The 24,337-nt window shown below is 45.6% G+C and overlaps 1 protein-coding gene across 3 annotated transcripts in view; it reads left to right on the top strand.

The window, feature by feature from the left end:
• The window catches only part of arid4b (AT-rich interaction domain 4B), a 46,935-nt gene that overhangs the window by 2,403 nt on the left and 20,195 nt on the right, over positions 1–24,337 (top strand). For all 3 annotated transcript variants that reach the window (XM_056608742.1, XM_056608741.1, XM_056608743.1), the window contains exons 2-9: positions 154–196; positions 11,025–11,135; positions 14,821–14,886; positions 15,317–15,407; positions 16,060–16,139; positions 17,644–17,735; positions 20,418–20,559; positions 21,616–21,695. In XM_056608742.1, coding sequence (XP_056464717.1) covers positions 191–196; positions 11,025–11,135; positions 14,821–14,886; positions 15,317–15,407; positions 16,060–16,139; positions 17,644–17,735; positions 20,418–20,559; positions 21,616–21,695 — 668 coding nt within the window. In that variant the 5' untranslated portion in view covers positions 154–190. The remainder of the gene's footprint in view (positions 1–153; positions 197–11,024; positions 11,136–14,820; positions 14,887–15,316; positions 15,408–16,059; positions 16,140–17,643; positions 17,736–20,417; positions 20,560–21,615; positions 21,696–24,337) is intronic.

Genomic DNA, 24,337 nt, shown 5'->3' with positions numbered 1-24,337 from the left:
ATTATTTTACAATGCACAAAACTTTGCCCCGATTGTCGAAAATATCAAAGAAGAATACTCAAGATTGGCATCCTCATATCCACCATGTAGTTTAGGCTTACAATTCTACACTTTCTCTGTACTGAACCCTCTATCCTAACTTTTAATCCACAGAGTTGTTGCACTGGTCGCCAGGAGGACTCGTTGAGAGATGAAGGTATGCACCGTTTTATATACTTCCTGAAAAGTGTTAACATCTGTTGTTTACAAAATAACTACTGGTTTTCAAAGAGCATTGTTTTTTTGTTATGTTTTAATTTAACTTCTATACACGTGTTGTACAACACACTGGAATCTATTTAGTTATTGTTTTATGGATGTGAGTATACGGCATACCATCCCTCACTGAATGTGAGACTCGAGTTTATGACTCAACCTTTAGATTATATTCACCATGGTGCAGGAATTGTCGGTGGCATGTCTTACCTAAGGAATAACAAGTATATAAGCTTTTGAGCAGTTGGTTTGTTTAATCGTGTTTGTTACAGTAAATCCCACTTGAAGAATCAAGTTAAACCTAAGCCTGTTGTGTTTTTATCTTATCTGTTGCACCTCTTGTGAGCACTGGTGAGAGACAGTGCTGAACTATTTAGCCTTTTATTGATTGGACCCAACACGGCTGGTAGTATTTATAACATGTTGGGTACAAACGCCAGTTTGTGGGGTGAAATAACTAACTGAGTGAAGAGAACGTTGATCGGGATTCAGAGTGGTTTGAATGAGTCTGGCTCTTTGTTTGATTGTTGACATTTCCCCTTTGATGCGAGTCGAGCAAAAATCATGTTTGCGGGTGTGTTCTCTATTGCAGTGTGTCATCATTTTACTGAGGCTGATGGGTTTGTGCTATTCCTCTGTGAAGCAATAGGTTTGCCTTTTTTATGTTGTTACTACGACCACTTATTCTGCCCGAGTACAAGGTGACAGAAGTGTGTCATATTGCAAGCATGCTATCGTTTAGCTTTTCATTAAGCTAGCCCTTTGTAACATCTCCTTTTTAGCACTGACTCCAGCGTTTGTAAGGATATATTGCTAGTTGTGCGTGATGGTGGTTAGCAATGCATTGTGTAATAATTTTCATTCAACAACAAATGCTATTGTATTATATATGTGATACATTGATATCACAATTGTTTATTCATTACAATACATTTATTGATTGATTATAAATGATAATGAATGAATGTCCCTGCATGGCCAATGCATTGGTTATCACAGTTCCACTTTCTGTGTTGCATTTTCTGTGTTCTGTATTATATGGTGCAGTGTTCCAGAAATATTTTTAAATGATTTATTGAATGGATAGGTGGACTTCGGTTTCCCACAGATTTAACAAACATCGCTCAGACGTGTTAAGAGAGAATTTATTATAAAATATTTATGGACTTTTGGCTGTTCTCGTCCACCAACTATGCTCAATTGGGGTTATAATGAACACTTCACAATAGTGAGGTGTTACGAAGCCAGTAGTCGGGTCACTGGGTGGTTCTCTTACATGCCTATATAATTTGAGGCACAGTTGATGCCAAATAATTCATGGTCTGGAAACACAGTGCCAGCACTGATTTAGATTGTAGCTCTCGGTTTTGCGGTTGTATTCGCCATCGTTGTTGTGAAAATGGTTTTATATTTTATATTGGATCAGTAACATTTTATCAGCAATGCACATAGTGTTGTCTCCATGTTATTGTTAGATTTTCAAACTACTCATGTCCAATATTACAGATGCTTCTCCTGGCGCAGTGTGCTCAAACGACAAGCCAACGATGAAATACACACTGGTGTGCATTTGCGTTGTGTTTTCCATTGAGGGTATTAGTGCTGATTATCTGTTATAAAATGACAGAATTGTATCCCTACTCGGCATAGCATCTTTTTTTTCTGACGAGGGATTTACACGGCTATAAACACAAAGGTCAAGAGACCGCAGAACAGGAGGCACTTCCAGGTCAATTTAGATTTCAAAGTTAGGGTCGGCATTGGGAGACCGCAGCCAGAGTGATCTCGATTTTTGAAAGCATCCAACCGAAAAGATTCCGACCCTCCCTTCACGCCTCGCTTTCAAAGCCATGAAACGCGTGCTTTGTTGAATTGCTTTAGCATTAGGTCTGCCTTACGTTGTGGAAGACTCCAGTCATGCGCAATAAGTACACGGGCAAGGTGTGCACAGGTAACCGGGTTGGTAGACGCCCGGGTAAGCCATGGGATGGGCATGATTAATCGACGATTGACTAATTGAGCGTTAAGAATTTCGTCGATTACGTACATTTTTCCTCGATTAAACTAATGCAGTGGGCAATTAAACATTTTACCACACGGGGGCTATATTTAAATTTGCGGCTCCTCCCCCCGCAATTAACATCCCGCTTTGAACGGTGAACACTTTACGCCTAGCAGCTATAAAAAGCTATAAAAACTACAAAATGACTATTAATGCAGGCTGTGTGGAAAATGCGCCGACTTTGGCTCAGCCTGGCTCCGCCCTTTTCCGCTACGTAGCTAAGATGGCTGCCTGCCGTTGAGTACGAAAAGTGTACATCGCCAAACACTTCGCGATTTGACCGTTTTGAGTACACCATCCGGGTCCTTTCAGTACATTTATTTTCGGCCGATCGGAATCGGAACGCCCTACGTACTCAAACTTAGGCTAGTAAGTACTGATAGTATGGATATTGGAACACGGCGATGTATTTCAAAAGTAATCATGAAGCAGACGAGGCCACGGCAAAGTCTGGTGTGGGACCATTATGATTTAAAAAAAGACTTCTTGGGGAGCACTATAGGCCTACCACTCAAGGTGAGGTTGGCATCGAAGCAGAAATAAATCCACTGGATTGCACCCCTACAGGCTGGTGGATAGCTGTTCCCCCGCCTTGCCAAGTTCGCACGGAGGTGTTTGTGCATCACGGCAACGTCGGTCCCCTCAGAGCGGGGTGTTTTCGGCGGCTGAGGTCACCAGGCTGCGGTCGCGTCTGACCCCAGAGCATGTCAACACGCTCATCTTCTCATCAAAAATCCGTAGACTGGTGCTGAAGTTGTGCGAGTTACAGCTGGTTCTATTTTCAGAAGCTTTGTTACTAAGCCTAATTCATTGTACTCTGCCTTCTTTCTCCTTTTTTTTTTATATTTTGCGTTAAATTTGGCAAAACCTGTCCAAATTAAGTATAATATATTTTTGGTTAAGTTATAACATGATTGTTTTTTTATATTATTATTGTTATTATTTTGGGAAGAAACTAAGGTTGTGTTTACTTTTTGTGATGTTTATGAGCACCGGTTTCGAGCTGCAGGCTCCGTCGCTTAGAGCAGAGTAGCGCATAACTATTGAACGGATCTGGTTTAACTGAGTTGTTCATCTAATAATAAAGATCCCAATGAGGAAAACACGCTGTTTTTCTATTTTATTTCATTTTGAATATAGCCTGGCTATAAATACTTAAGCAATATCACACGAGATGGAGTGCGTTGTATCAGCACGGATGTGATTTTGCCGAAGATAATCACAGCCGTGCTGATATTCACTACAACAGCACGACCTCGGGTGTGATATTGCTTTTATACAACAGTTCTACAAGGACCATTAATTAGTTAACATTTGTTTGTTTATTTAATGATTTATTTGGCACCGCCGACACAAATGGATCCGCAACTGGGACTGAACTGTTGCAAAGCAACACACACTAGCTAGCAGAACGTAAACAGCGGAGTGATACATGTATAGTTAAAAGTCCCGGTGCTGTTATACTTGGTCAGAACTCAATTTTAATGTAAAATATTAACGATTAATCGACTAATTGATCGTTAATTCTCCCGACGATCGACTAAGACAACTTAATCGAATGCCCATCACTTCATTCAGGCCGAGTTAAATTATTGGATTGGTTTATCACAGGCCTGCGACAGCCAAAGAAAATACAAATCGTCTGAGCATTTGATTTACTGGTTGCTGTTGGAATGTAAAGAGAATTTCAACAAATATGACAAACTGCTTCTAAAGTGAATTGCCTACCCTACCTTTTATGGCTGGGTGAAGTTAGGGGGTAGCACATCGATTCTTTGGGCTTAGTAATGGCAGCACTTGGAGGAGGACTCAATGGTGCGCACATAGACTAGACTATATCAATAACTTTTGATTAATGAGCCAACAAGCCAAACATAATTCAGATACTAAAAATGTCTTTAATATTCATATTCATCTTGACATTTGTCATTTGAAATTGACATTTACTGCGAACTAGGACTGTCCTCAACTTAGTTTTAGCGTAGTCCATTGTGATTCGTCAGGCCAGAGTCATCGTCGACTGATCGGCAAATTATACACAAAATATTTTTATATTTATGCGACTCAAACAGGCTAAATTTCCTGTGACTTTTGCTTGGTTAAAACGCTTAAAAATAATGCATGAAAATAAGTTCTGCCTGCGGTTGACACTGTTTCACTATAACCTTTTGGATCTTCTTTAATGGTTTAGAATCCTCTTAAAACTGTTTACTTCTTTTTTTCTGGTATTGTGTAACCTTCTAGAGTAGACTGTCGGATCTGTGCTCATCTTAGAAAATAGAAATATTGGATAGTGCTACTTCCATTACATAGTCATTATCAAATAAACAAAATACATTTATTGAAAGCAAAACCTAACAAATGCACACACCTCCAACCTCCACCAAAATATCATTGTATAACTTACAGGCTCTTCCGTCTAGATGTCAAGCAATACTGTGGTATCCCTCATTAAGCACACCCATCCTCCCAACGGTTTCTCCTGCTTTTACACACGCACAATTTTCTCCACACAGCGATCCAACTATTTAAGGCTTGGTGTCTCCATGTCTTTTGATCTAAACTTTGAATCGTGGATCAAGATTCAAGGATCATACTGTAAACTCCTTAACGTTAGTTATAGCCCTGTGGTGATCTTGGATATTAAAATGATATTATGTTGTACCATATCACTCGAGTGTGAAGCATCTGTTCCCAAACCGCAAGCACCAGTTATTACGCTGCAACTATCCGTGCATAATCCAAAAAGTTGAATTGAATCTAAATAGTATGGATTTTATAACCTTTTGATAATCTTAAATATTGTCACACTGTTATTTCAGGTCATGGCCCACCTTTCTCTTCCACTTAATATGTTGGACTGGTCCTTCGGGGGATTTCATGTTCAGATCAAATGAACCAAGCATGGTTTCTTACCCTGTAGTCTAAATCCAACTACGGCATCGCCAAGGCAACCGGTGCCAAAGCTCTCGTCACTGTTATCGAGGCGGCCTGGACAAAGGAGTGATTCACAACAGGATTATTGTACGTGTGAGCCGGTCTGCTAAGAGTGCAGGCTTAATTCCTCCCTTCATGCCGATTACATTTTCCTTTAGTTCAGCAAACAAGACGCCCGTCTACCGGAGAATCTGGCGTGTCACAAACAATTATTTCATTAACTCTGCCGAGTGTATCCCTTTGTGCTTTTGGCGGGATGGCTAAGTTCCGAGGGCCAATACTAATGCACATTCAAATTATAGTTCACACACCATTAACGAACGACTCCCTCAATCGCAGTGAAGCAAATGCAAGGGTCACTTGCCATGGTATGCCTTCAGTTGGTTCATTGCATTACAAACATGTTTTTTCTGGGGATGGTTCGTCCCCGTTTCACCGGAGCCAATAGCACATCTGTGAGCCATGCCTCACACTAACGGATGGCTTCTCATCTCAACATCTCGGAATCGGTACCGGGAAACAAATTAACATCCTCGATCTGAATAGTACGAAATCATGGTATGAATCAACTTATATACGACATGTATAACCCAATAACCATAAAATAATAATGGCAGTTTTTGATAATATACTTTCTCTTTAAGACTGTTGTATGCCGTTGAGACCACCAGTGAATGGTCTCAAACTCATGCGGTGAAGAGTCACCTGTTATAAATTAACCAGCAGAGAGTCTGCATTCAGCCGAGCCAATTCAGCTCTGCTCTCGTCTCCTCCGCTGCGTTCCTTCCCCCGGCATAGCTGGAGTGTTTTCGAAGGCCTCGTCTTGACTCTGCGCTCTCTCTCGCTCCCCCCCCCCCCCCCCCCAGAACTGCTTCTGCCTTGTCAGCGGATTGAGCCCATTGTGCATAAGGTCCTCATGACTACAGCAGTGGATTCATATCAGCAGTGATCAGAAAAATAACCTACTAGCACTGAAGTCCCTGAGATCTGTAAGCCCGCTGACGGATGAAGGTCTTGTGTGAATGTGTTTATGGATCGGGTATATTTGTGTGGTTCCGGGACCATCATACAACACACCCCGTACTTCCTTAAGCCTCCCCAGTAACATGATTGCTGTGGACATACCCTTTTTCAGGGTCAGACCACCTGCAGTTCCAGAGCACTGGTTAACCAATCGCTGTTTTACCTCAGTGCAAGGAGCATCGCCTCTTGTGTAGCCTGCCTGCTTTTACTTTTGCTTTGACCATGGCCTGCTGCGTGTTTCACCACAGTCCTGTCAGTGTTGAACGATACTATGCAGTGTAATGTTTCCACGCCTGCCCCAGCTGTGTTCTTGTCCTCCCTGTCTGCCACACACACTTATGAAGGTCTAATCAACCGTGAATTCCAAGAGAGTATTTTTCCACATGGGTGGTGTGAGCCAAATTGTAAAAGAGCCAGTCTCTCCAGTTAACCTCACCCCCCCCCCCCCTATAAAACGTGGATGTCCCTCAGGCCAAAGCCGACTAGGTGCTGCACCGTCTCAGTGGGAGAGTGTATATTGTCCAGTATCCGCCCCCCAGCCGGTCCAGGAATTCTGCCTCTTTGAACTTGGTCCACTTGATTAGTTAGTGTGTGTGTGTGTGTGTGTGTGTGTGTGTGTGTGTGTGTGTGTGTGTGTGTGTGTGTGTGTGTGTGTGTGTGTGTGTGTGTGTGTGTGTGTGTGTGTGTGTGTGTGTTCTGACTAGAAAACAAATAAAGGACACAATTTCACAATATTGCTTGTTTGGTAGAAATAGGTAAAAGTTGTAATTTCAATAAGCAGAATGATATTCCGTTTACATAATTACACACACACACACACACACACACACACACACACACACACACACACACACACACACACACACACACACACACACACACACACACACACACACACACACACACACACACACACACACAGAGAGTTGTGTATGTGTTGAGGCTGTGTTGTTATCAATGGAAACCACAAACACCCCTCTATTTGTGTTGGCATGCGAGCATGACCAATGTAAATCTGGCCAATAGTTGGTTATCAGCCCTCCCTTGTTGAGTCGGGGAGGTCTGGCTGCCACAGCTGTCTAGATAACCCCATCGCCCCCTCCCACTCTGGACCATTCAGCCATCCTATTTTAGATGGGTTCTTTTTGAGGATGCAAAGAGCGTTCTTTGTTAAGGTGTGTGTGTGTGTGTGTGTGTGTGTGTGTGTGTGTGTGTGTGTGTGTGTGTGTGTGTGTGTGTGTGTGTGTGTGTGTGTGTGTGTGTGTGTGTGTGTGTGTGTGTGTGTGTGTGTGTGTCACACACATATGAGGCCTGGTCTGTGTTTGTGTGAGCCGTGGTTAAGGACTGTGTGAGTGTGTTTTCATGCGAGTACTGATTTGTGTGTACATGTGAGCAGTAGACTGTGCAGTGGACTGTGTAGTTATGGACTGTGTGTGCGTGTAGTTATGGACTGTGTGTGCGTGTAGCTATCGTATTTGTTTGTGTTGGGTGTAAAGAGGAGGAAGAGCTGCTTCATGTCAACTTGAACTTGGTGTTGTCTGGATCCACAGGTATGGGGCCAAGCTGCACTTAATTCTAATGGGGGTTTATCCGGAGGGGCTGTGTGCACGCGGTAGTGTAACTGGACTCTGCCTCTGAACCCCATCTGCCAGAACCCCAGCAGCCTCACAACAGCAGGACATTGCCCTGACTTGACTGGGGCTTGTCACGGGAAAAGCAATTTGTCCACGCCGCGGCACAAAAAAAACACGAGCAATTCTGTTCCTTACAATTCCAGTCTTGAATCTGTTCCATCTGGAACCTTAAAAAGATTCACGTTTGATTCACGTGTCTTAATCAGGGCTGTGCGATGGTTTAAAAGAGAACATGCCTAGCAGTATGAAGACATCAACAAGGAAACATATGGTCAAACAGGATTTGTTGCTCTTCCGTGTATGATACTATCTGCCGTTCTGCTTGTCATGCTGTGGTTGGTTGAATGAGAAAGTGGTGATTCTGTGTTTTTGTTTTGCCGTCTCTCCGAAATGTCCCAGGCTTCCCGTCAGCTTGTTTTTAATAGCCTGCTGAATACATTCAGGGTCTGTAGTTCCTCCTCTCGCTTTCCTCTCGCCTTTTAGTAAGCTTGTTGTAGAGAACCACTTTACCGCCTTTACATATATATTGCTTTGAATCGCGCATGTTAACTCAGTTTTGTTCATTAGTAAGACGGGAGCCTTTTCAAAGCATCAAACACCCGCACACAAGTCCTTCGACTTGTTGTTCTGTGGAATGTGTTGGATCTGAAGCGATGTTTTGTGATAAGTGGGAGTGTAACCAGTGTTATCTATCCTTTTACAAATTGTCTTTTTATATTGCCCATTCTAGAAAAAGACCAAATTATGTTATTACACTATAATCAAGCTCATTTGGTGTTTATTTATTGCTTGCTGGTGCACTGCACACAGGGTTCATCTAATTAAATGTCCCCAATTGACTAGTATTTCAAATTCCTCCCTGGCTTCACTTTAGAAGCATGTCACTACACAATTGGAAAGCCTTCTTTATTTTTAATGGGAGTATAACGGAACATTATTAATTATCTGCTCTACCTCCAAGCCTCTCCATTCACCCCCTTAATGATCACAAGTCGTTAACGCTATAGCTTATAGCCAATGATAAGCAATTACAAATAATAATCTTTTAGATCTATCCATCAACTCACAACAAGAAAAAATCAGCTGTGTCGGTGGAATAACAGTGGAATGAAAATGAGTTGAACTGACAAATTAACACTTCAGCACTGGATATCGCCATGTAAAAGAGTCTGTGATGTTGCTTTAATAAGCAACTGTGCACCTGAACCATTCTGCACAATGAAGCTCCTTGTTCAGTCAGCAGGTTCTTAGCTCGGTCTCTGTCAGGTTTAGCGATGGTTCAAGTAGAACAGCACTGCACACGGTCTATGTAAATACAATCTGGATATTGAAGTGGACACGAAAGCAACATGGTTTAGCTAAGAGGAGCTGTTCTTAAGGGTTTCTCTGTCATTGTCATTAGGAAAATGATGTTCTTCTCAATGCACTTATGCACGATCTCCAACCAGCTTGGACTACTGTTGTGTCTTGCATGCTAGCTTCAGCCAGCTAACACTCTCAGCGAGAAGCCATATGGCTTAGGAAAGCTGAATGATGATCATAGTCTTGATGGAAACACTCTGTTTAAGCTTGCGAAACATAGGTTAAAGCTATCAGAGCAGGCTGAATGCTGATCTATGGGTTAGTGCCTATAGTTACCTGCCAACACTCATAAATATGCATCAGGCCATCTGTTGATTGCACGCGGTCTCTGTTGAACAGAACTCCCCCCCTGTTTTTTCCACGGCCCCTTGCTGGCAGCCATAGTAGCTCCTTAGCATTTGTAAATTTTGTGTTGAGCATTGAGTGTTTTTGAGGCACCATAGCTAGCCATGCCGTATTTCTCCATTGGGAGAATTCGTCGTTGAATGATATTGCCCAGTCGTTTTTACGGTTGTATTTCGCTTGGGAACAGGTTGTTTGGCAAATATGCAAAGCACACGGCTCTCTTTTAGGGCATTAACGTGGTCATGAATCTGTTGAACCGCCGTGCGTACGCTCGCAGGCAATAAATAGGCAATTTCTTGGCAACGGCCCCTAGAAGCCGGGAGACTAATGTGGAAATAATGAGGTTGCCCTTTAAAATAAGTTAAAGAACTCAAAGCCCCTGACGCATTACACGCACTGTTTATTTTAGTTCTTGGACTTTTTGTCGAGTACGAGTGTTTTGATCTACATAGATCTAGGTGCCTGATTCATTATATTTGGAAAGCGACGTGCAGCAGCAACAGAGACTCCGTGCATGACATGTTGTGCAATGGCAAAAACACGGCCATTTGCAGCCGTGTCAGGAAGCGATCATTAAGCCACGCTGAAGTCATCCGATGTGAAGGCGTGTGGAGGGTTGGGGAGTCTCTGACCTCACCTACTGTGCCATAGTTTAGTAATGCCTCACTGGAATGAGCCATGAGGACCACACTGTAATGAATCGTGAGCCTTTCCTCCATCTTCAAAGCTCCCGATTTTGAGAGAACCATTTATATTGAGCCTGGCCCCTTGTAGTTTGCATTGGATTAGATGAACTGCACCAAATCACTGCAGATCCAAGTTTTAAGATGCATATGACTACTAAATAACGGTTATGCACCACCGTGTACAAAGCCACATCTTTCAAAATAAAAGGTGCCTCAGGAATTCAGACCAATTGTCCTTGTGCCTGGAGCTGAAGCCTTAAACCCTGCACATTTTGAATAGCAGCAGACCCCTCCGCCAAAGGCTTCTCAGTTTACTCTGTGTTCACTCCTACTGTTCCTGAATCCTGAGTCACCTCGTAAATACCCTTCGATGACGCAAGAGACGCTGCTATTTGTCCCGGGAAGCTGCTGCTCCCCAAAGCCATCCTACCAGTTGTCCCTTCTCTCTGCTGTGTGCTTTTCACCCCCCCTCCCCCCCCTCCCCCTGTGTAGCATGTGCAGCAGAGAGTGTGAGTGAGCGAGTGTACATGTTTGCACCCGGATGACTCATGAACCAGGTTGGCATCACCCATCTGGTTGGGGTTAGAAGAATATTGCTCTTGTCATTACCGTTAGACCGCTGTCTACTCATAAAGTCCACTCCGGGACTGTTTGCTGTTTGTTTTCATGGGTTTGCATTGCATGACTTGACCACCTTGTGTCGTTGTCCCCCCTCCGCAGACCCTGGATGAGCCCCCCTACCTCACGGTAGGGACGGACGTGAGCGCGAAGTACCGAGGGGCGTTCTGCGAGGCCAAGATCAAGATGGCCAAGAGACTGGTCAAGGCTAAGGTAGGTCCCACCGTCTCTCAATTCACACTGAAAGGCACTCTGCCTCGGGACATGGTTATCGTGGCACCATGAGGCTCCTCCCACTTTATGTGTCAGAACGTGGCCACTAGAGCTGCATTTAATCTCTTTCTGCTGGGGGCGGTCCCAATATAAGACCCTTGTTTTTTGTTGTTCCCTCTTGAATTGGAAACATTGTGCAAGAGACCATGTATAGCGTTCAGATGTTCTCCATGCATGTTAGAGCTACGGTTTAGACATGTTTGAAGCCTCTCGCGGTCTCCTAGCCACCTACTACCTCAGCCGCAGCCAACAGCTGCTTCAGCTGGTGATCTCTGTCTCTGTCTCTGTCTGTGTCTCTCTCTCTCTCTCTCCGCCTCTCTCTCTGCCTCTCTCTTCCCTTCCCCTGTGGACCTGAGCATCTGGGTGATCAGATAGACTGATCTCTTGGCTCCGTGTGGGAGGAACACGGTTTTGCTTCCCGGCTGTCTTGTGATTCCTTCCACACACTAAAGCATGAGATGTCTGTGGTACCGGCGAAGCATGTGGAGCTTTGCTTGTTGTTTTGTTGTACTCACATTACCCAGAGACAAACGGTTTCCTGAACACATGTCCATAAAGATCACAGGTCTGCAGATCTGTGTTGAAATTAGCCTAATGGCACCTTCACTGGGACCTACACTAATAGCTTATGGGGAAAATACAGTAACGCGTGTCGGAGAGGGTCGTTACGTATTGAGTAAACACACTCTAATCGCACACTCTGTTACGCAATCATTGGATCATGGCAATTAGTTGTGGGTTGTTGTGGTTTCAGATATTATACACTATAGAGAGCGACTCTCCGCCTCTCTCTCTCTCACTTTGGTTCATTAATCTGACAACGTGGGCACCCGAGTCAGTCGAGAGTTTTTTTTTCTGTTGTGGCATTACGCCTAATGAGCGGTTGAAACACCCGCCCAACACATTTGTAAAAAGCCCTCCCTGACAAAAACCCTGGCTTGAACGACCTGGTGTTACCCGCAGAATGTTTGCATAGGGCCTAAAAAAAAAAATTGTTTGGTTCCGGATTCCGACCGACCCTGTCAATTTATGTGCGACCCAAATTATTTTATGAGCTTTATAAAAAAGAAAAAAATATATATATATTTGATGCAAACTATAATTACGTTTTGGTACAGCACCTCTTCATTCTGTACAAGGATGAGCGAATTTTCTCGTTTTTAAATGTAAACAACCTACCTATCATTAGCTGCCGCTGGAAAAAATAAAATAAAAAAATAAAATAAATTCCCTACCTACCCATGACCTCAACTGACAACCAACAGGAACCAAACTTTTTTTTTTTTTTAGGCCTAGGTAATCCCTGGCCTAAACAGTGCCGTATCCTCACGGAGTGCATGCATGGGCGGTTACGGCACCATTGTCGGGGCTGTGGAGGAGGAAATTAGTTTTACCTTCAGTTTAACCACAGGTTCACAATTCACATCGGTTGCTCTGTAATGGTGTTCCTTAATCACCTCTGTTCTGAAGAAGCCCTGAAATAAACTAAGAATGAGCAGACAAGTGTGGTATAAGGCTTTAGTTGGCACTCTCTCGCATGGATTTCTGCAACTAAATCTAGGTCCATTCTCTCTCCATTTCTGCACGCCATGTTGCAGGATCCTTTGCTACATCCAAGTAGACATGCCCTTGTGTAGGAATGAAGAAAGCCTAGTTTTAATTTCGGCTACACACAGAGTGCTGAGCTGCCGAGCTGGTGGCTTAACAATAGCCGGGTGTTATGACATGCCTTCAGCCAGTGCTTTTGGTGAGCAACACCTGTCTCGCTCTCGCTCTCGCTCTCTCTCTTTCTCACTCTCTCTCTCTCTCTTCCCTTTTGTCTTGGAGAGGAGAGGCTTTTCGCCGGTCCCTAAGCGAGATGGGGAATTCCTCTCATCTGTGGCGCGAGAATGCAATTATCTCCGAAGCTGTGGAGAGGGCCGGGTTTTATATAACCTTTCCCTTCCTGCTTTGTCTTTTATGACCTGAAAGCGGAGGTGTCTGTCTCCTTATCTTTGCAGATTTGTTTTGTTATTACCCTCCTGATCGCCAGTTGTGTTCCTCTTTTTACTCCGGCCCCCACCCCCCCCCCCCATCCTAACTGACCTCGTACAGTGAGACCTTAGCCAGTGCTTCTTCTGCTGTTGCACAATTCAGAAAGAGGAGTGGAGAGGAGGAGGAAGATGGAGAGGAGGAGGAAGATGAAGAGGAGGAGATGGAGGGCTGTCTGGTTTTTGACGCCAGCGGGCTTTGTTTTTCTTTACAGACAAGAGAAGAGACACACAAGCTTTACTTAGCTCGGCTCCTCTGCGCTGCTCTGCTGGAAATGATCCTGAGTGAGAGCGTGGGACATGAAAGGGATACACGGCTGGCAGTTTGTGCTTTCATTTACCCAGCAGCACCCAGGGGGAAACGCTGCCCGTCCCAGTCATACCACCCAGGGTTGAGCGCACACCAACTCAGTAGAAACTCAACCGTACGCTAGTTTAATTGGGTTGAGTTTATCACTAAGTACGGGGAGGTCATTGGTAGGGGGGACGGGATTTGGAAGGGACCTCACGATAGGATATCACGATGATTGAATGCCGCCACGATTTGTATTGTGATTTTATTAGAATGGCGATATGTTATTGCGACCTATCCAAGGAATATCTGAATATTCTCGGTCTGAGCCGTACTAATATGTGGCCATCCGAAAAGGGACACTTACTAAGACAGTGTTCCTCACTCAATTACATCCCCAGTGAGTGTTCAGCAATTACATCTGCAGTCAAGTATTTAGTGTCCCACCTACGCAGCCTGCGTTGCCTGTGCATTATTCCTGTAGCGCACGCTCCTAAACAGAAAACAATTCTATAAAAAGAACAAACCAAAGAATGGGCATTTTCTATTGGTTATACAAGGTGAGGGAAGAGAATTAAAGTGGGTAAAACCAATGTTTGCTCTAGGCTTGTGTTCTGCTTATCCACAAGCTCAACACAAGCCTAGACACACCCTTTAGGTTCATGTCCATGTCTACACTCCCCTGCTCTCGCCCCTTTACCCCCCCATGCGGGACGAACTTCGGACTGCTGCGGTGGTGTAGTTCATCATGTTGTGGTGTGGATGCTAGATTACCCCCGGCGTGATGAGATTAGGATCTACTCGGCCTCACAGAGCCTCTGTGAGGGTGGGGGGTAGACTCCCGGGATGGAGGGAGAGTCACACACCAGCCCGGCCCATTTAACATTCACAACAGACCGCAGACGTTCTCCAGGTGCAGTTTTGCAGGCGATTTCTCATGTTGCCTTTTTCTGTTTTTGTTTTAACTTTATCCCACAACAATCTCTATTTCTCAACTTTTCTTGGTCATAGGCGAGATGGGAAGGGTCTTCAGCAGTCTATTGTGGACACCCCCATTCAGCTATCCATTGCAGCAATGCAGGCTATTTTTCATGTTGTGTTTATTTGTTTTGTTTTCACTTTTTTTTGTTTTCACTTTTGTTTCCCCCCTAGCCAGTAGGGCGATGGTGGAGGCGGGGACCGCATGCTGCCCGGGCAGAGAGGGTTTAACCTACACAGCCCCTGAAGTCTTCTCATATGGGGGGCTCTCTCTGGCTTTATTTACTCCTGTTGCTCATGAGCCCCCCTCTCCTCTCTCTCCTAGGTGACCTTTAAGCCTGATCTGTCGACCGCCGAGGTACAAGATGAACACATCAAAGGGCCTCTGAAGGTAAGCCTATTCGATCGTGTATATATATATATAGATTTCTTTCAAAGAACGTAGCTGTTATCCTTTAAACAAAAGAAAAATCTAAAATGGGATTTGAGTGGGAGTAGAAGTGTGTGAAAAATGGATTGCATATACAGCATCGGCTGGACGTGTGAACACATAGAAAATTGCTTGTGTTTCGCACGATCTAATGCAGCGGAAAAGGTTGTATTGAGGGCATATTGAGCGAATGGCAATTTGTCAAGTAGAACCTTTCTGCCCTGATTCTACTCAGTGATTGATGTTTGTACAGCTGGCCAGTGTTTTTAATTACCCTCCTTAATAGTTATCTTGTGAACCCGATGCAGTAGCATTCAGAGCTAGGCTAGCCCATCTCTGGTTACATGACAGTGAACCAAAGCTCACTACTGGTCCTATGCTGTTCCTCCAGGTGGGGGCCGTTGTGGAAGTGAAGAACCAGGAGGGGGTCTACCAAGAGGCTACCATCAATAAGCTGACCGATGCCAGTATATACACTGTTGGTGAGTAACGCACACGCACAGTCCTTAACTGCAGGCAATCACACGCACACACAGTTCTTATCGGCACGGACACACACAGTGCTTAACTGCACACATACGCACACGCACGCACAGAAACAGTTCTTAACCACTGCTCATCTTTGTAAGGTGATTTTATTTTTGGCATTCAGCTAAAATGCTTACCTGGTAAGGTTGCTCCAAGATCCCCCCCCCCCCCCCCCCCTTACTTTCCACTGTTCCGTTTTTTTGAGGGGCGGGGGGCGTCCTTGAAATGCTTACCCAGCTCTAAGGTCACATGCTGTTGTTCAGGATCTTCCCCAGTCTGGGGGGAAGCTGCCAAAAATGTGTTATCATTCGTCTCATCGTTAAAACCAGAAGTCTGTGTTCAAGAGGAGGAAGAATGAGTGTGGCCGTGTATTCTGTGTTGGCGTGTTTGTCTGTGTGGTGTGGTGTGTGCGTGTGTATTTGTCTGCGTGTTTGTCTGCGTGTTGTGGGGTGTGCGTGTGTGTTTGTCTGTGTGGTGTGGTGTGGTGTGGTGTGGTGTGGTGTGGTGTGTGTGTGTGTGTGTGTGTGTGTGTGTGTGTGTGTTTGCACGGACTCCTGGCCTACATACAGCAGCGCGGCTTACAATTGCTCTCCCTCATCTCTGCAGTGTTTGACGACGGTGACGAGAAGACCCTGCGGCGGTCCTCTCTGTGCCTGAAAGGAGCACGGCACTTTGCAGAGAGCGAGGCGAGTCCCTGTCACATCTTCGTCTTGCACTCCCACACGCACCCACAACTTAGTTTAAGAAGGGAATTGTCCTTCGTCCCCACTGAAACATTGTGCACACTTTTGTCCCTTGAAGCAAACCACTGTTTACTTTAAAAGACTGTAAAGGAAGGATCCCTTTTTGAGGTTTTTGTGGTTGAACTGCAAGTGATATTTAAAGGCACTCGTGGTATTTCAGATATCGGTGTAAACTTGGTGTAAACCAGTGGTTTTCAAACTGTGGGGTGCGCCCCCCCTGGGGGGCGCCAGAGTTCCTCAGGGGGGGGCGCGACGTGAGAAAAAAATAACCCGAAAAAACCCCTGAAAGACGATGATTCAAATCATCAGTCGTACTTCAACTGTAGAAGTAACATAACTAAATCAATTTTCAACCGTTTATCTTCGTGAAAACCATTTAACAAATCTACACACTTGTATCTTCAATAATATCTAAACAGAATTTCGATATCATTTAAAATGTCTTCAGAATCACAGTTTTAGTTTCATACCGCTTCGTTTTCAGCTGTTTTCATTGAAGACGTCAGCCCATTCTGATACACCTACTTCAAGACATAGTAACTCATTCCTTTTTCAACCGTTTACCATCGTTCAAACCATTAAACAAATCTACACACTTGTATCTTCAATACTATCGAAATGGAATTTTGATAGCATTTATACTTTTTTCAAAATCACAGTTTTAGTTTCAAACCGGCGTCGTTTTCAGTTGCTTATAATAATTTATGTCACCATAGCAACGCCGGTAAACAAACCCCGCCGAATAGTCGAATCTCTGGACTGAAAAGGCAGATCTGATGGATTAGACTCAGAAAATTCAGAGTCTGGGACCCTGAACGAAAAATTGGGGGGGGGGGGCTCAGCTGAATTTTTTTCTCTGAGGGGGGGCTCACTCTCTCACACTTTGAAAACCCCTGGTGTAAACAAACTGTTTTAAGGGGGTTAGTCAAGACAATATAGTTTAGTACCATTTATCACAATTACAATCTCGCTGTTGCTTCCACGGCTTATGTCGAAATGGGTTTGGACGGCACACAGCCCCACTCTAAGCCCTATGGACAGGCAGGGATAAACTCCCTCCAAACCCCCTAGCAGGAGTTCCTTCTGCTAGGTTGGCTAGCAGGGTACTACAAACGAATAGCCAATTGAGAATGGTCAGAGCAACAGCAACAAAGCCCCTATAAAAAGCAATCAACGTCAGGCCGGGTTAAGGCGTCCGCCCTGATGACATCCAGCACGGCGCACTTCTTTAATTACCCCCATCGTACGATATGTCGTGTTCCTCCCCCTCCTCCTGTTGGCTTCGATTTGATCCTGCAAGGGCTTACTGTCCCTTTAACGGTGTTCCCTTAACGGTCTCACGCTACTGTGCGCTCACTGTCCCTTTAACGGTGTTCCCTTAACGGTCTCACGCTACTGTGCGCTCACTGTCCCTTTAACGGTGTTCCCGCTTCCCCCCCCCCCGCAGACCCTGGACCGGTTACCACTCACCAACCCGGAGCACTTCGGCACGCCCGTCATCGGCAAGAAGGGCAACCGCGGCCGACGCTCCAACCCTGTGTAAGTGTCCTCCCTCCCTTTCCGTAGCGCTCCCGGTGGCTGATGGGAGTTGTAGTGCGTGGGTCATGTCTGTTTTAACTGAGTAGAGGAAAAACCTAAATCTCCTCGGGTCACTTCTTCTCTTCTCTTTCTTTCTTTTTTTCTCTCCCATCCTCTTTCAGCTCACTCTCCCCCGCTCCCTCTATCATATACATGCATATTCTCTCTCTCTCACTCTCAATCTCACTCTCTCTCTCTCTCTCTCTCTGCTGCGTTACAATCGGCCACCGAAGGCACACAGAAGATTGAGTTTACGCTCACTTCCTCCCGCTCCCTAATCGAGCGCCGGAGCCAGAATGGAAGCCTTGCCTGTGGAGCGTGGTCGCGGCACATGCCTAGGGGCCTGGGGCTTGAGTTTTGGCTTTTCCTCCCATAACTTCCATTCCGATGGTCGTTTCTGATAGTTGTGTTTTTTGTGGAGGATAACTGAGGCTCCTCGGTATAAAGAGGAGTCCTCTGTGGTTCAGAATCTGATTTACCAGCGTCGCCCCCCTCCCCCTACCGAATGGCTCCAAGAGAAATATCAATATGGCGCTCCGGGTCCCCGTGGTTGGTGTACGTTTGACTTGGAGCCGCTCCAGATGTGTCTTAGCCTCCCGACCCGCTGCCTGCCTGAGAGGACTTGGCCCACTTTAGTTTAACTCGACCAAGCCCAGTGTTGTTTGTTTGGTTTGGTAGTCCTCCTATCCTTTGCCTTACTTAGGGATTCATTCCTTACTTACATTACTGTTACTGCTTATCTTAGTGTTTTGGTTTGAACTCGTGGCGTTACACGTGTGATTCAAAGATTTCTGCTCTTGTTGCTCTGTTAAAGGTTGTGGTGGCGGTAGTAGAAACAGCTTGGCTGATTTACTGATTTAGATTGCCTCCAGGCGTTGTGTAAGATGTGAACTGTGCTTGCAGCCGGCCCGGTGAAGCATAAATAGAGGGCTCTCACTCCAGCTCTCAGGTCCCTTGCTCCACTCTGCTTTTCCTCCAGTCGTTCCTCCCTCACTCGTTCGTCTCTCTCTCTCTCTCTCTCTCTCTCTCTCTCTCTCTCTCTCTCTCTCTCTCTCTCTCTCTCTCTCTCTCTCTCTCTCTCGCTCTCTCTCTCTCTCTCGCTCTCTCTGCCATGCTTTGAAGGACACGGAGACATGGGGAGAGAAACCTGATCTGAAATCTGTTTAATAGTATTGCATTTTCATGTTTTACTACCTTTTAGTGCTAAGTTTGAGATGCCTGTGTCTGATCCAGACCCTACTCTGAAGACAGGGTGTGAATTCCATTGATGTTTAATTGAGTTGGAGACTAGCGAGCGCTACAGTCGACTGCTGCAGAAGTCTGGCTGAGATCTGTTTTGAGTGTAAAGTCAAAACATGTTGGCAATCATTACAGATTTGTATAGTTTAATACAACAGATTAAAGCAGATTAAAGCAATCTTTCCAGTAAGAAGAACACACACTATTCATATAGGTAAACGAACTACACATTCAGACGACACAAGGAATACTGAACACTTTGGAGCAAAGTGTTAGTTTCATTTGTTTTTCTTCTGCAAAAAGAGAGAAATGGCGCTAGCATCTGAGTCCGATGGAGCATTCCACGGGTAGGAAACATGGCAGAACTAAAGCTCGGCTCCCCGGTGACTGCCCATTGAAGCGCCTGGTTAAAGTACAGCCTGCCTGTCTAGTGGCCACATCAGAGGCAGGGCAGTGTGAAAGGTGCTGTCACACCTGAGAGGTAGGATTCGGCTAAAGCACTAGATGGTGTTTATTAGGGGTGTGCACGGGTACATGTGTACGTGTGTAACCGGTTAGTAAGTCATAACCATTTAGGAAAAATCTGTAAACGAAAACCGTAAAAAAAAAACTAAAAAAATGCGCCATTGTTTCAATGGGAATCGCGACGCTTATACTTTCAACATAAAGTTTACATATTTATAATTCGAAATTCGTCTCAGCCTTTATGCCACAGATACTCTAGGGTCTATAGCATATAAATGCCTTTTCTGATTACAGTTTAATGTAACAGTAAGCTGGCAACATCCTAATCAACACCGCAACTGCAAATTAACCACACAGAGATAACCATGGCAACCGGTCAAACAAATGTTCTTTTTGCGATCATTCTGCTCGCGCATCCGCCGTGTTGATAAACAAATAATCCCCCTATAGCGCGACTGTGGTCCACTTTAAAAAAATAATCATTTGTGACCGTTCACACCCCTAGTGTGTATAAAGAAGGAGCTTGCGGTCCGATCTCAAATGTAAGCCAGGCAGACTTTCCGTTTCATCTTGCATTGCGGAGGTTGTTTTTGTAAGATTAGCCCCATTGCTCCTTGTGTGATGAGGCAACATACCCCTCGGACATGGCTTGTAGAATGTTTCCACGTAAGCAGGCTGGAACTGCATCAACAAGCAGCTGCCAGCAGTGTTGTGACAGCCGAATCAATAGGCTGGTTTGGATTGAATCATGCACGAAACACAGGCAGCACTTCTCCGGCAGGGGTTAACCAACAACAGCAGTTCTTGGTGTTGACGTGCACCAAGTTGGTGGGGTTGAACAGGGGCCTAGTCATGCCAAGCCCAGCTTCACATCACGGCACCCGACTGTATGTTATTCCACATATTGTCCCGTTGACCTTTTTGATTTCCTTCCTGCAGTCAAGAAGAACAGTCGTCCTCTTCGTCCAGCGAGGAGGAGGAGAACGAGCAGCAGCAGAATGAAGAGCTGTTTGGCAAAGTGGTGTGTGTGGAGGGAGCGACCGCTGGTGACAAGAAGAAGACCACGTGGTACCCAGCACTGGTGAGATCTCGCTCTCGCTCTCCCTGTGTCTTTCGCTCTGTCTCTCTCCCCCTCCCTTCCTTCCTCCCCCACGCCTGCAAGAAAGCCACTCTGGTCCAGAAGTCCATCTCACTCTAGACTGGACTGTACACACACACAAACACACCACATATATAAAATGAAGCATTCTCTGACTACGGTGGCCTTTAAACCTGACAACTGCTGTGCCGGCGTCAGATAATTGATCATTTGTAGGGAGGAGATATACGCAGATACCTGCTTGCACATAGGCATGAGCCACTTGGCTGCCCCAAAGTGTTGTGTGAACTGTGAAGCACTGAGTGAAGCACTGAGGATTTATGCCAACAAGCGATCACTCCGTCGCCGTCCTCTGTCAGCCTCCCACGCACTCCCGGGCTCTATGGCGCACGCAAGCGAAGAAGTGCCCGCCGTTGTTTGTTTACAGGCCGACACATGTAGCGCAGGAGATTGGGTTAGAGGTGGGGAGGCCCCTGTCCCTTTAACCCTCCCTGTGGATTCAGCAGGAACCCGCCTCCCTCTCCTTGTTGTTCTGCCTTACCCATCTCCCACCGCTGCCCACTGTAGTCAGTGCTGCCTCCTGGTGGCAGCCCGGCGTAACTGTATCGACGTGGAGAAGTGGTGTCTTATTTTGTTTACATCATCGCCGGCTGTGGGGCAATCAGGCAGAGGGAATGTGGAGGAGATCTGAACGAGCCAGAGACAAGAGAGAAATAGAGAGAGCGCAGTGCTAGCAGAAGAGTTTATGCAGGCGATCCAGGAGAGAGAAACGGTTGTCTGCAGGAATTCAGCTCTCGATATCGGTGGGGAGGGGGGGGGGGTTTGCACGCACGCACTCTTTACCTCAATCTGCAGACCGCATAGCATGCAAGACATCAGTGTGACATTTTAGTTGTATCGCCCTTGGGCGTTACGGTACTTTGAGAGCTCCTCAGTCCTGCACGCATGCATGCACACACAGAGTATCTAAAATGCAGATCGCTTCTTTGACTATGTTTCTTATCTCTCCCCCCTAACCCCCCCCTTTAATACCACAAGGTTATCTCCCCGGACTGCCATGAAGACATGAATGTGAAGAAGGACAACATCTTTGTCCGCTCCTTCAAGGATGGCAAATTGTGAGTCATCCACACCCTTTAGAAGTACCTTTCATTGAGGTGTGTGTGTGTGTGTGTGTGTGTGTGTGTGTGTGTGTGTGTGTGTGTGTGTGTGTGTGTGTGTGTGTGTGTGTGTGTGTGTGTGTGTGTGTGTGTGTGTGTGTGTGTGTGTGTGTGTGCACTAATAAAATTAGTTTTATTATTCCTAATAAAAAAATAAATGGCACAACAATGTGAAGCTGGACTGCAGCAATTGCCCTTGTATCCCATCGTTTGCGTGTTTGCAATGTGTGCGTCAGAGAGCCATTATTCGACACTTGTACAGCCCTTGAACGCGGGTACACTGTTGTTGTTTTTGCCGTCGTTCTGCCTCGACCTGTTAAATCAATATGTTGCTCCACAAAGTGTGGTGTGTAGCTCTGTGATCGGGTGAACCCTGAAGGAGTTTCTGGGAGGAGACGTGGTCCAGCCGTAAAGCCCTCTGAGCAGCCTGCCCCACGTCTCGCCCCCGCTAGTGTGTGAGAGAGGAGGGCTCTCTGCGTCCGTCTGTCACTGAGCGGAAGGGGTTAACCGGCCTCTGGCCCTCCATTAGTTCTCAGTGAGACGTCACCTGGAGGTCAGCGTTGCAGAGTCTCCGGCATGGAGAGGAGTAATGGGTGTTCCCACGGTGCACCGACTCACTCCTGGTTTATGAACTGAAGTCCACCAGCGTGCACACGCGGATAGGATGGGTAACGAAACCACGGCCTGGCAATACGTGGCTTCCTGCTCTCGGGGGCCCCGCCCGAAGTTCACTGCGGTTTGTTTATGTTTGGCCTTGGCTGGATACCCATGCAGCGGCATGGAAACCACTGACCTATCCGAGGGGCCGGCGGCTGACTGAACACGGGCGTTATTAGTCCCGGCTGAGGGCCGGCAGGGAAGGGGCCAGACGGGAGTGATAAGGCAGAGGAAGATAATTTGACACGATGGAAACTGCAGCCGTGTGTGTGTGTGTGTGTGTGTGTGTGTGTGTGTGTGTGTGTGTGTGTGTGTGTGTGTGTGTGTGTGTGTGTGTGTGTGTGTGTGTGTGTGTGTGTGTGTGTGTGTGTGTGTGTGTGTGTTGAGATGCAGGGTTGTATGTCATATTTTAAACCTTTTACTTTTCGAAATGGCTCTGGCGTCCTCTGGACTGAGATAAGAGAGGATCGGTTTATTTATTTATTTTCTACTCTTTTTTTTATCCTGTTGGTAGAAAGAGAGAGCCAAATAAAGAAGTGCCCTTTGACTTGTTTTCCTTTCGACTGCGGCATTTCATTTTTTCTTTAACTTTTCAAGGTTCTTAAGATGGCGCTGCGTGGATTAGTTTGAATAGGAGTTGTTCTCCGCCTCTATGTCTAGGATGATACTATATGTGGCCCGGTCGCACACTGAGTGGAAGACGCATTGATTGTTGAAGCAGGCCTAGAGGTGATCAAGGCAGCGCAAACTGCCTTTTTAAAGGAGCTCAGGTTCCATTGAAATATAGATGTTTTTACTAGCCCTGTTAAGTGTTTGTGGCACTTGTATGACCACTTTGGGACGTTGAAGTTGCTTGTTTGACTTAATTGACCTGCGCTGCTTTGCTTAAGTGTTGTTATGACGGTGACACCAGTAAACATCCAAAGTCGTTTGGCAGATATAAACACGCGTATTAGGATGAGGAATAGAGTTCGGGATTGGTTTTGTTTATAGTGTTGTTGATCTCACACTTGGGTTGAATTTACTATTGGGAGATTGGTATTCGTTTTGTAGCTTCAGCAACAGATTAGTCCCTTCTGGAAAATCATCTGACATCCTGCTTTATCTTTAAACCTTAAATATTAATAAGTGAAAGTACTATTTGGGGATTTCTCAGAACTGGAAACAGTGCCTTCATTTATTGCATTTTTCCAAACCCGATCCTCCACCAATTGATACAGATCATTATTTGATTTAGACCCGGGAGCACATTAATCCAGCGCTTGGCGTTCTGACAGCCCCACAGGCTCCTCTGCTTTGCACAATTTATTGACAATTTTCAGTGACAGGCATGCAGAGTTTACAGTCCAGGAGTAAATTCTGTCTGTTTCTTTTCCCCACACCCCGACTGCACCTCATCATCTTTTTTCATGAGCGTACTTTATCTCAGTGAGTGATGGCTCCTTTAAAACACTTAGGGTTCAGACGCTGTGGTTCCTTTGAGCAGAAGTCCGTTACATAAGCCCCTTCCTGAGTCGCGGCGCTGTGTGATTGCTCCCACTTGTTAGCTGTTGTGATTGCGGTTGATCCTGCCGGCAGCTTCCTGTTGGAGACAATGGGGCCCGGCAGACATTTGTTAGGAAGGCAGGTTTCATCCTGCAGGGCCGATCTACTTCACAAGCAGCGAGCAAAATCATTTTCCTGGTCGTCGTAGAAGTCTGTTAACGCCGTTTAGATTATATTTGATATATTTTACAATTGTTTATATTTCTCGACGGCCCCCTGTGAATTTCCACTGATCTTCAACTACTGCTTGTGGAGTAAAGATAGAATGGCTTACTTCCTTATTTGTGGGTCATGAATTACTATGGAGCCCACAGCAAATATAAAATGGTACAAATCCAACGATTGCCACAATCCATTTCTGCTCTGATGCAGAAAACACCAGCCGTTGGTTTCAACCG

The sequence above is a fragment of the Gadus chalcogrammus genome, chromosome 15, assembly GCF_026213295.1.
Source record: "Gadus chalcogrammus isolate NIFS_2021 chromosome 15, NIFS_Gcha_1.0, whole genome shotgun sequence".
NCBI lineage: Eukaryota > Metazoa > Chordata > Actinopteri > Gadiformes > Gadidae > Gadus > Gadus chalcogrammus.
The sequence above is the reverse complement of the archived record's forward strand: the minus strand, read 5'-3'. Positions and strand labels throughout refer to the sequence as shown.